We start from the raw sequence: 10,872 nt of genomic DNA on the forward strand, positions 1-10,872 counted from the left end.
AAAATGGAATTCCTACAGAAATTACTTGTTTGTTGAGTACAGTGTGTTAAGGGAACTGGGATATGCAGAATTTGTCAAAACTGTTTTGATCTCCACATATAAGAGTATTTACTTGCGCTGAATTGGAGGCACCATCACATAAAATATCACTTATAGCACTTTCGGCCACTAGAGGACATTGTGGCACGTTTATCCCCACTTGATGTACGTTCAGGGGATGATATAAGAAACACCCAACATATTATCTTTAAACACTGAGTAGCAAACAGTCTTGGAAGCAGGATGTGTCTTGGATCAATGGGTATGCAGTGTCTCTTGAGAGGAAAACTATCCAGAGATTGGAATTTATATGGCACAGATGTCAGACTATAAGTATCTCTTTGACTTTTAACGGGAATTTAATTAACGGGAAAACTAAAATAATGATCTTGTTGATGATATTTGAAATTCTTTTAAATAGCAGGGGTGGAAATTAACACAGTACTGTACATGAGTACAATATTGAGATGCTATTACTTCAGAGTTTCTCAACTTAATGTTTCATAACAAGGCATTATTGCACTTTCCATTTTTAAAACTTTGCCACTACATTAGTCTGACAATTTAAAGTTGCTTGTGACAAATTTAGACGCACTTTTTTTTTTAAAGGGGTGGGGACTAACAAGAAATTATGAAATGAAAATGATAGGGAGACAACAAATCCATGGATGAAACGTAATCGGAATAAGATCAGGAGATCATTTTGATAGTTTTGATTCCAACGCTGAGAAAATGAACGTTCCAGGTGGATTTAGTTTGGCATGAAGTCATACTCACTTTCATCATTCAATATCTCTTTGTAAATTGTGGCCTGAGAAATAACCTTCAAGCATTCCCCTGTCAGTGAAGAACTTCCCTTTGGATCCCCGAGAAGAACAAACATTAGTGATCCAGCAGCATGTGGCGCTTACACTGCCACTTTGTTTGGAGACTGCACTGAATTTTGGACTCTAATAGGCCATCCAAAAAAAAAAAAAACAACAAAACAAACAAACTCTCTGCGGCCATCTCATACTGTCTGGTGGATCTATTCTGGTCTAAACTCCGGATTGAGCAGCAGTGATGGAGCCGGGGGTGCTGTCGGTGCTGTCGGCTGAAGCAGAAGAGGCAGGTGGCGCACCAGGAGGGGCTCCTCCGCCCCCTCCTCCCCCGCTGGACCGCACAGCTGCTTGTTGTCATGGAGGAGCAAAGATGGCGGTCCTGGCCTATAGCCTGGGCAAGCGCGAAATAAATCAACATTTCACCATCAGAAATGCCAAGTTAATCTCGCTGGTGGCCGTTGCTTTGCTCCTCGTGTTTCACACAGCTTCTCGGTATTACGGAGGTAAGTGGTCTCTCGTTTGTTCAGCTTCAAATCGAGTCGGCCAGTCAGACACTTGACACAGGCTGCGGCTAACGTTAGCCGGCTAGCTGCTGGGCGCTTCTGTCTGTGGCTGCCATTACCCAATGTCGAGTTTTGTGTTTTTACAAAACAGGCTTTAAACTTAACTTTGAGCAGAGAGGTTCGTTTTACAGATTAAACTCACCGAGGGGAAGCGTGAACTTGACTGGCCTCAGTCCCAGTGGCTAGCTGCATCGAGCTAACACCGCTGTGTTTACATACTCCTGTCAGCTCGCCCCTCGGTCCTGCCGGGAGAGCTGAGATCACAGGGATGAAGTGACGAGCTGCCATCACAAGCTTTTAACATTTTGGGGCCAGGGTCGTTTTCATCTGCAGTGCCAGTCTGCCGATAGAGCCTGAAATGTTGTGGTGCAACGTTAACAACTGCCGGCAGAAACTGGAGCTGTAATGGGCAGTAATGTTGCAGTTTTAGTATTTCAGGTTTATATTTGCCTGTCGGGTAACGATTGATGAGAGAAAACCCGTCCACTTTTGTTTTTCTCCTGTGAAGAGCTGGGTCTCATTTTGCACATCCCACACCCCCAAAGACTGAGAATGACAGCGATGGCTCAAAGCCCAGATGCACGATAAAGAAATATTCGCATGGCGTGCATCCACCTCGCAGCTGGGTTGCATTGAGTGGACTTTGTCCGTGGAAATGGATAGGAACCAGAAAGCTCCGAATACACACTGATAGCAGCTGCTCTGGCTGGCGGTGGCACTGAAACAGCCTGCAGATCCTCCATGCTCGTCTGTTTCTATGGACTGATTCAGTTGTGGATGGCTCTATTCATTTTGCACACAAATGAATAGCTGGAGAGATTTATTGTGTCGCTAAATTACTGATGACTTCGTTTTTATGGCCCCCCAGCAGAGCACTGTAGTGTACCCCAGTCCTTTGACAGCGCTGGATGAAAAGCCATGGTGCTTTTGAAACCGCAAGTGGTGCTCACAGTTACACAGAGAATGGATGAAAGCGAGGTGAAAGCTTTTGTTTGGTCTTACTGGTAGATGATCTGTGTCTTGCCTCCAGGTGGAGACTCCTGTGAATGGCTGCTGTCCAGAGGACGTTACTTGGGGGAGAATGTATGGCAGCCTTATGGCTGTATGATGCACAAATACAAGAGCATGTGAGTCCCACTAACTGCACGGTTCCCATTATATTTGAGACCAAAAAAAAAAAACAAAAAACTGATGGGTGAAATGTGTTTGTGAATCTGTGGATGGTTAATTCAGGTGCCAAATCACATGGTCTGACTCAGTGCAATAAGATCTATGCGATGAACTCGTCAGCACATGAATAATTGCCATCTGCAGTTGTTAAGAATCCTCACAATCATTTCTGTCTTACAGCGAAGCCAAAACGTGCCTTGCTGAAAAACGGGTGGCCTTTGTTGGTGATTCACGAATAAGGCAGCTTTTTTACTCCTTCATCAAAATTATTGACCCTGAACAAAGAGAAGATGGCAACAAGGTAAATATGAGAATCAGCACTAAGGGACGATGAAGGTTGTCAGCAAACATTTTTACGCATTATATCTACATATCTTTTGGTTAAAATAAAGATATGGCGCAGTGCAGACAATATCGGTAATTCCGACATTTTGTCTCTGCTCATGTTTACAAAAGAACTGTGATGAACATAATCTTTATATGTAGACAGCTAGCTATGTCTGTGTTTATTATTCACAACAGCTTTTGAGGCAAGGTCCGTGTCCTGTAAGAGAAAAAAGTCCCTGTACATGTACCTGTTCAATCAGGATTTTGGATCAAACATTTTCTGAAATGGAAAAAAGATTCCTGTTAAGTTCCAGTACTCAGAGTATCACTCAGTTCAGTTTATTTACAAGAATTTTGTGCTAAATATATAGATCTGGCTAATCAGTCACTGTCACTTATACTGAATTTGAAAGTAATGTGATCAATTTACATATATGTACAACATGAGAAATAGTCTCACTGTCATTTGAATTCTTTAAAACATGCAAATACTTTGAGGGTTTCATACTTTCTGAAATAAATGGCACTGAAAAAATGTACTCCAGCAAAAATTCAATAGTTAATTGTTTGCACTGAAACACGAACCAAAAATGGAGCACAGGAAGGCATAGTAATTATGCAGCAGTCTGAACTATTTTAGTCTGATCTCAAGCTGGGAAAAACAGGAACTCTTTTTGCCTAACAGACTTTCTCTCTGTCTGTCTCCATGTAATGTCCAAAGCATGAGGACATCTCCTTTGAAGACAAGAGTTCTGCTGTCAATGTGGTGAGCTAATTCTGGATCTATTTTTATATCCTGTTGTCTGTATGTCAAAACACTGATAAAAGTTTAAAAAACAAAACAAAGTAATTTCCACCCTATGCGTGTAGAACTTCCTGTGGTATCCAGAGGCAAATAATTCAATGAAGGAGCGCTTGATTTCATGGACACACGTGAGTGTATATGTTGAGTTCTGTCATTAACACATGGGAATAGTGTTAATCAAGTTTAATTGAAATTGTCACTGCGGTTAGAACAAGCATTTGCTACTTTGACCACATCTTCTCACTTATGTTGCAGGAAGCTTCAATAAAGCCAGATGTTGTTATTCTTGGCGCTGCCACAGTAAGCTGCACAAGCAAGTGCTTAGACAAGTTTGGACACTTTGTGACACACGAAAACAAGGCCCTGGCTGAGCTATTTAAATCTTAATTTCATTTGTTTATCTGCAGTGGTCCATCAAGTTACACAGCGGCAGCAGCGAGACCCTGCAGCAGTACAAAGTCAACCTGACGGCCATTGCTGTGCATCTCGAGAGGCTGGCTGACCTTGGAGAGGTCTACTGGGTGCTGCAAGGTTAGCTCAGCTACTGCTAGCATACAGAAAATAAGAGTTTGTAATTGTAATATTAGGCTGGTAAATCAGATTACTGCCTCTTCCTTTAACCTCATGTCAAATAGATAACTTAGATTCTCCTTGGTAATTTAGCTACACTGTCATTCTAATAAATCTAAAATTCCCTACAAGTTGACTAATTTCGCATGTAGTTGTATAATATTGTGAGTATTACACATTCTCATATATGTAAATTCTCAACTAATGCTTTTTTCACCCTGCATTCAATACTACCACACCTCCACCCAATAGACCCAGTGAATGAAGAGGTGTTGAGTGAGAACAGGAAGATGATCACAAACCAGCAGCTGGAGCTGTACAATGAAGCCGCAGCAGACGTTCTCAACAGCAGCAAGCATAATGGCAGGTCTCGGGTCAAGTTGTTGGCCGCCTCCCGTCAGGCAGCACTAGAAACTATCGCACAGTCCGATGACGGCTTGCACCTGCCTGAGAGTACCAGAAGTGTGGTAGGCAGGATATCTGTTAGTTTACGATTATTGATGGCCAAATATATATTTTTAATGGATATAGCCACATAGTTGTGAGATTTTGAACTTGGGTCCTTACTATCATGCATCTCACCATCCTGTGTAATTTTGCTGGCAGGGGGCCATGGTCCTCATGAACTCTGTGTGCAACAATCTACTGAGGCCAATAGATGGATCCTGCTGCCAAACATTACCACCCCCCAACTTCCTACAGAAACTGTCAGCGTGTTTCTTCCTGGGCTCGGCCCTGGTCTTCCTGGTGCTCCACGTCCTTGGCAACAACCGCCACCGCCGACCTGTGCCCCCTGATGTGGAGAGCTTAGAGGAGAAGAAGCCAGCAACTGCAGCTGTCCCGTTGGGTCCAAAGGCGCCCTTCCAGGCTCTCTGCAGGATGGGCATCATCATGGGCTATTTTTACCTTTGTGACAGAGCAGATGTGTTCATGAAGGAGCAGAAGTTCTACACACACTCCACATTCTTCATCCCACTCATCTACATATTTGTCTTGGGACTGTTTTATAGTGAGAGCACCAAGGAGGTAAGACAGGACGTGCTGTTAAGTACAGCATTTAAACATACAATTAAGTGTCTACGCACTTGGTGTTTTAAGCTTTTTCTATTTTACATCTTCATCTGCTTTGTATGTGTCCTCTTGTGTGAAAGTAGTTACAGAAGATCTGGTGAAGTTGAGTTCACAGCAGTTAACTAGAATAACCTGTCTTACTTTAGCCTTTAGTCTCATGTCATTGTTAGGCTAGAGTTCAGCATACCTTTTAGCTGGGTGCATAACCAAAACGTAACAAATGCTTCTTTGTTTTTAAATGAGTGGGAAAGCAAAGTGATTTTCCATGACAGACAATCTCAGTTTGTTGTAAAGATCTATTAAGAAAAAAATGTATGAATTTATTGCTGTTCATGGATTCACAGTTTTACTTTTTCTTTTTCACAGACCAAATTGCTGAACCGAGAGCAAACGGATGAGTGGAAAGGCTGGATGCAACTTGTCATCCTCATCTATCATATATCTGGTGCCAGTGCTGTAAGTAAATATAAACATCTCTTCATCGCATACATAACCTTCTTTGTGTGGTGTATATTGATGCATGAATTGGACCCCCCCCCCCCTTTTCCTTCTCACAGTTCATTCCAGTGTACATGCACGTGCGGGTGCTGGTGGCAGCGTATCTTTTTCAGACTGGCTATGGACACTTCTCCTTTTTCTGGCTCAAAGGAGACTTTGGACTGTATAGAGTATGTCAGGTGATTATACAGAAGGTTACAATTTTTAGTTAATGCTTTTTTAAATCTTGCCACTTTGACTGAACATATATTTGGAATCACTTATTGTGATCATGGTTACAGCAGTCAACCCCTTGCGTTAATCTGAAAGCTCTTACTCTTACTTTTGGCTCTCCACTCCCATCTTTACACATGGATGTCATGAGCATTCTGTACCTATTTGCTCTCCCAACATAAATTCTGGTTTATACATTACACAAAATCTTCACTGCTATTGCACAAGCTGAGTTGTTCCTGCTGTTTTGAAATTTCTCCATTGTATAACTCTTGTTCTGAGCCCTCACAGCAGCAGGTATATTGTGTATTGATCATCGTGCTTTCATTGTGATCATTGTTACTATTTTTAGAACCCGTGGGGACACATTTCATGTTAGTTTGACTTTAAATCAGTGCATCAAAGTATTTTAGTTGGACTTTCAGTATGATACTGTCAATTTATTAAGGTTTGTGTTTTCATGTTTATTCTATGCTAGGTACTTTTCCGTCTAAACTTCCTTGTCTTGGTGCTGTGTGTGGTAATGGACAGACCATATCAATTCTACTATTTTGTCCCATTGGTCACCTTCTGGTTTGTCATCATCTATGCTACACTGGCCATGTGGCCTCAGATTCTACAGAAGAAAGCCAACAGTGAGTATCAGAGAACTGATGAAAGTTCAAGATTTGACCATTGTTTTCCATTGTTATCTTTGACTGTGCAATACATGCAATTTTTTGTAAACAATAAATGTGAAATATTTTATGCCAGTGGCAGGTTTGTGTTTAGAAAACAATTTGGCTGATGGCTGGTTTGTTTTCTGAACAGGCAGTGGCATGTGGCACCTTGGGGTCCTGGTCAAGTTACTGGGCCTCCTGCTCTTCATATGCTTTTTTGCTTTTTCACAGGTGGGAATTTTTAATCTCATCAGTAACAAGTGTAACCCCCCTCCTTTGTTCTGAGTTTGTTTGAGTATAATTATTATAGGTTTTAGATTGAGTGTGAAGTAAGAAAGGTAATGCTAATGCTTCTTTGCTACAAAGTATAATAATTTCTATTTGATTGGATTTATGGCATAAATGAAGTGGATCAGTAGGTGTTAAGATTAGATGAGTAGTCATTGTAGGATAGACAGACACTCCTTTAACGATCACTGAATGATGCAATCTCTTTTTTTTCCCTTCTCAAATTCATGGCCCTTGTTTGTGACTCCATGTAATATTCATGTTTTGGCCTTGGGACTCTAGGGTTTGTTTGAGAGCATCTTCTCCATGTGGCCCATCTCCAAGCTCTTCGAGCTAAATGGGAGCATCCACGAGTGGTGGTTCAGATGGAAGCTGGACCGATTTGTAAGTGAAATGTGTTGCTCCAGATGCCTCCAAGTTTAGTAGCTGCTGCATGAACTTGTCTTGTGACATGTAGCATGTGACAGAGTACCTCAGACGCTTTTTCAAATAGAATTTAATTTTGTGAACTTTGTTGGAAATCTGTTTCATTGAGTAATGTTTTTTTGCAGGCGGTGATACATGGCATGTTATTTGCCTTTATCTATCTGGTGCTACAGAAGCGTCAGGTGCTATCAGAGGGCAAAGGAGAAGCTCTCTTCTCTGCCAAGATTTGCAACCTGCTCCTCTTCTTCTCTGTTGTCTCCTTCATAGTAAGACTCTTCATCCTGTTGCAGCTGATGAATATAGTGCTCACTTTGGATGGTTTCACAGGGATGGATGTGCATTTGGATTAATGCCATACCTTGTATTTGTCTTGAGAACCACACACAGGGTGATGACTACCTATTCATCTCATGTGAGATGGATAAAGCCCATCAAATTGCCTCAAACCACATTAAACCTTAAAGCTTTGTTGAGTGTAATCAACATCTCTTTTCTCCCTTATTGAAGACTTACTCTATATGGGCCAGCAGCTGCAAAACCAAAGCAGAATGCAATGAGATGCATCCTTACATCTCTGTGGTCCAGGTACAGTAATCATGTCCTTTCTCTTCTTTCCAATGTTTCCTTTTGGCCTGTCTGTATTCAGTGTTATCAGATTTGTATCAGAACTGTGCTCCTAAACCGCAGTGTAGATCATAATTCCTTTGCTTTTGAGATGTAATTACCCTCATTGCATGACAGGATTTACAGGATAGTGTGCAAAAACAAGGGTGTTGCCCTCTTGAAAGAATTAAAAATAGAACAGGCATTATGTAAGGGTTAATCCACGAGTAGGTGTGCTTAAAAAGGTTTTAATGAATGACGTGCCTCATGGATTAACCAGTTTATACCATTGTCATTTTTCAAGAATATACGAATAAAAGGATTCACCAACTTTTGGTGAAAGTTCTGCACTCAAAATTGAAAGTTTTTGAAGCAAGACCTTACCATTGTCATGTCAAGGAATAAACTAGTCCCTTTTACAACCTACAGTAGTCACAGCAGGACAGGATGAGCGCTGTGGCTCAATCGCTCAAAAGTAGGCTATTAAAAGTTTTCCCTATCTTCTAGCTCTTCAGGTGTCAGCTCCATGGGCTGTTTTTCTCTTTATTTTTGTCTTTTCTTCTGCAGCATCCCATTCCTCAAAATCCTTTTACTTTCCAAATAAGTTAAATGCTAAAATCACCCATTTGTGTTGAAGTTGACAGTTTGAACGCTGGGCTTGTTATGTTGCTATGGTTACAGGTGCAGCGCATCTTCACGTTTTAACTCTAAGAAATGTCTTTGTTGTCCCCTCCACCCAGATTTTGGCCTTTATTCTTATCAGGAACATTCCTGGCTATGCTCGCTCCATATACAGCTCATTCTTTGCATGGTTTGGAAAGATCTCACTGGAGGTATTGTACGATTAGAAATTTCTTTATATTTTTATAAAAGTCTGTCTCTCTGATTACAGTAGATATCATAAAGAATTGGCAGTGAATGAAAATATAAGTAGAAGTATTGTTCAGTAAATAAATGACAATGCAGCTTTGTCGTTCCATGTTAGTGAATTATCTGCTGTTGAACACGTTTTGTTTGTCTCCCTCAGCTGTTCATATGCCAGTACCACATCTGGCTCGCAGCAGACACCAAGGGAATTTTGGTCCTGATTCCAGGAATCCCTTCACTAAATATCATGGTCAGCACCTTCATCTTTGTTTGTGTGGCTCATGAGATTTCCCTCATCACCAATGACTTGGCTCAGGTGGTCATCCCCAAAGACAGCATGGCCCTGCTGAAGAGACTGGGGGCCATGGGGCTCTTCAGCCTGATTGTGCTGCTGCTAGCCAGGGGCAGCCAGACCACACCTGGTGCCTGACTAGACACCTCTCGATGAGAAGGGGGAGGGGGCACGGAGTACTGACTAAGCCCCTGTTGAGATACAGATCCAAACAGGAACAGGCCTCGGCTGCTGGTGGCCACAGGCAACAAGAAGGAACTCATGGGAGATGACCACTGGCCGTGTTTAAGCAGAGGCAGTACTTTGACTGCTGTGAAAGTCACACACTGAAGAAAAGGAAAATCGCCGAGTACAGGAGGGAATAGCTTCTCTAAATGCGAATTACAAGAGAGAAGAAAGAACAATAACGCTTGAAACGTTTACATTACCTGGATTCAACATGAAGCATAGGAGAAACGTGGAGATTTTAAACAAAAAGAGTTCCTTTTGCTTCAAGACTCTGTGCTTGCCGTGTGAATTTTCGCAGCCTTGTCTCTATTTCACCAAACACACAAATGAGACGTTTATTTTGTCACATGACTTCCTGTCATTGTTGCTTCAATCCAGAAGAGATCCCTCAGCACACACTCCGTCCACAGTGCAGTAGCAGCTGAAGGTATTTTCACTCAGGTGGATCCATAGCCTACATATTCAGATATCTACTCTGTGACAATAATTTGTAATCGTGCAGCAATTTATTATCAGCATTATTCTGTACAGTATTACTGGTGACTTTACAATTGTGTGGGATATCTAATATGTAATATATGGACCTGAAACTAGTTTGGGTGATAGAAAAAAAACACTACACTGCAGTCAAAATTTTGAGTGCAATTGTTGGAATATCCCACAACATATTTTTGCTAATGTTTTTGTGACAAAGGAAAAAAAAGAACATTTGCCTTGTGCTGAAAGGTACTGTGGTCATCTGCTGTAGCTCTGAAATTCTATGTGATATGTACAGTATTTAATGATTTAAATTAAGCTTATATTTTATACTTTTTTTTTGGGGGGGGGGGGGGGGGGGGGGGGGGGCTTTGTTTATCTCTGTACTTTGCGCCCATGACTGCTCTTTGTGAAGGAAGTATCACATGGACTACCATCTACCATTCCCAGCATGTCATAGATAACTGCCTGCCTCAGAGATGCACTGCGGAGGTTGAGCCTTTTCAGTTTACCACCTGCCTGTCATATTAGCAGCTCATGTCACATTCTGTGTATATTTGTATGATAAAGTGAGAGATTTATTTTATACAGCAATGCTTCAGCAGTGTTTTTAGTCCTTTATCCATGTCACTGTCATTAAAAATATGACTCGTTGCTCTGTAGGACAATGCCGGGTTGCACATATTGTAAGGCTAAGCACAGAACATCTGCTGTCACAGCCGGTGAACGCCAACAGTCACTGAGTGCATTGATAAGTGATTTCTCTGAATGCCTTTGAACATACAGCAAACCTCCAGGTGAACTTCTGTCACAGCTGTGACAGTCTTCTGTCTTCACACACTTTGCATTAGGGCCACATCAACATTTAAGAACAATTACTTGGCAATGCACTGATTGAGCTGGGGAGATATATTCCTGTCGCTTTAAGGAAAATATTGTATATTTTGTCGGTTGA

The 10,872-nt window shown here is 41.6% G+C and overlaps 1 protein-coding gene across 2 annotated transcripts; it reads left to right on the forward strand.

Annotated features, from left to right (window-relative positions):
* The first annotated feature begins 266 nt into the window (after positions 1-266).
* On the forward strand, positions 267-10,188 carry casd1 (CAS1 domain sialic acid O acetyltransferase 1). 2 transcript variants are annotated; one of them, XM_029514535.1, is made up of 18 exons: positions 267-1,363; positions 2,454-2,550; positions 2,774-2,894; positions 3,642-3,686; positions 3,791-3,853; positions 3,981-4,025; positions 4,133-4,256; positions 4,548-4,762; positions 4,902-5,321; positions 5,733-5,822; positions 5,924-6,043; positions 6,556-6,712; positions 6,888-6,967; positions 7,307-7,408; positions 7,576-7,716; positions 7,958-8,035; positions 8,794-8,886; positions 9,081-10,188. In XM_029514535.1, exons 1-18 carry the CDS (start codon positions 1,102-1,104, stop codon positions 9,348-9,350), a joined length of 2,523 nt encoding a protein of 840 aa, XP_029370395.1. In that variant the 5' UTR covers positions 267-1,101; the 3' UTR covers positions 9,351-10,188. The 2 variants fall into 2 exon arrangements, with proteins under 2 accessions (XP_029370395.1, XP_029370396.1); XM_029514536.1 differs by having other exon boundaries at positions 3,642-3,683.
* The last annotated feature ends 684 nt before the right edge of the window (positions 10,189-10,872 follow it).

The sequence above is a fragment of the Echeneis naucrates genome, chromosome 11, assembly GCF_900963305.1.
Source record: "Echeneis naucrates chromosome 11, fEcheNa1.1, whole genome shotgun sequence".
NCBI lineage: Eukaryota > Metazoa > Chordata > Actinopteri > Carangiformes > Echeneidae > Echeneis > Echeneis naucrates.

What these genes read in the sequence shown, in the direction of transcription:
- casd1 (XM_029514535.1), top strand. Translation starts at nt 1,102, where the DNA reads ATGGAGCCGGGGGTGCTGTCGGTGCTGTCGGCTGAAGCAGAAGAGGCA. An exon ending in GGTCTACTGGGTGCTGCAAG is followed by an intron (nt 4,257 to 4,547) that starts GTTAGCTCAGCT and finishes TCCACCCAATAG; the next exon opens with ACCCAGTGAATGAAGAGGTG. An exon ending in TCTCTGTTGTCTCCTTCATA is followed by an intron (nt 7,717 to 7,957) that starts GTAAGACTCTTC and finishes CCCTTATTGAAG; the next exon opens with ACTTACTCTATATGGGCCAG.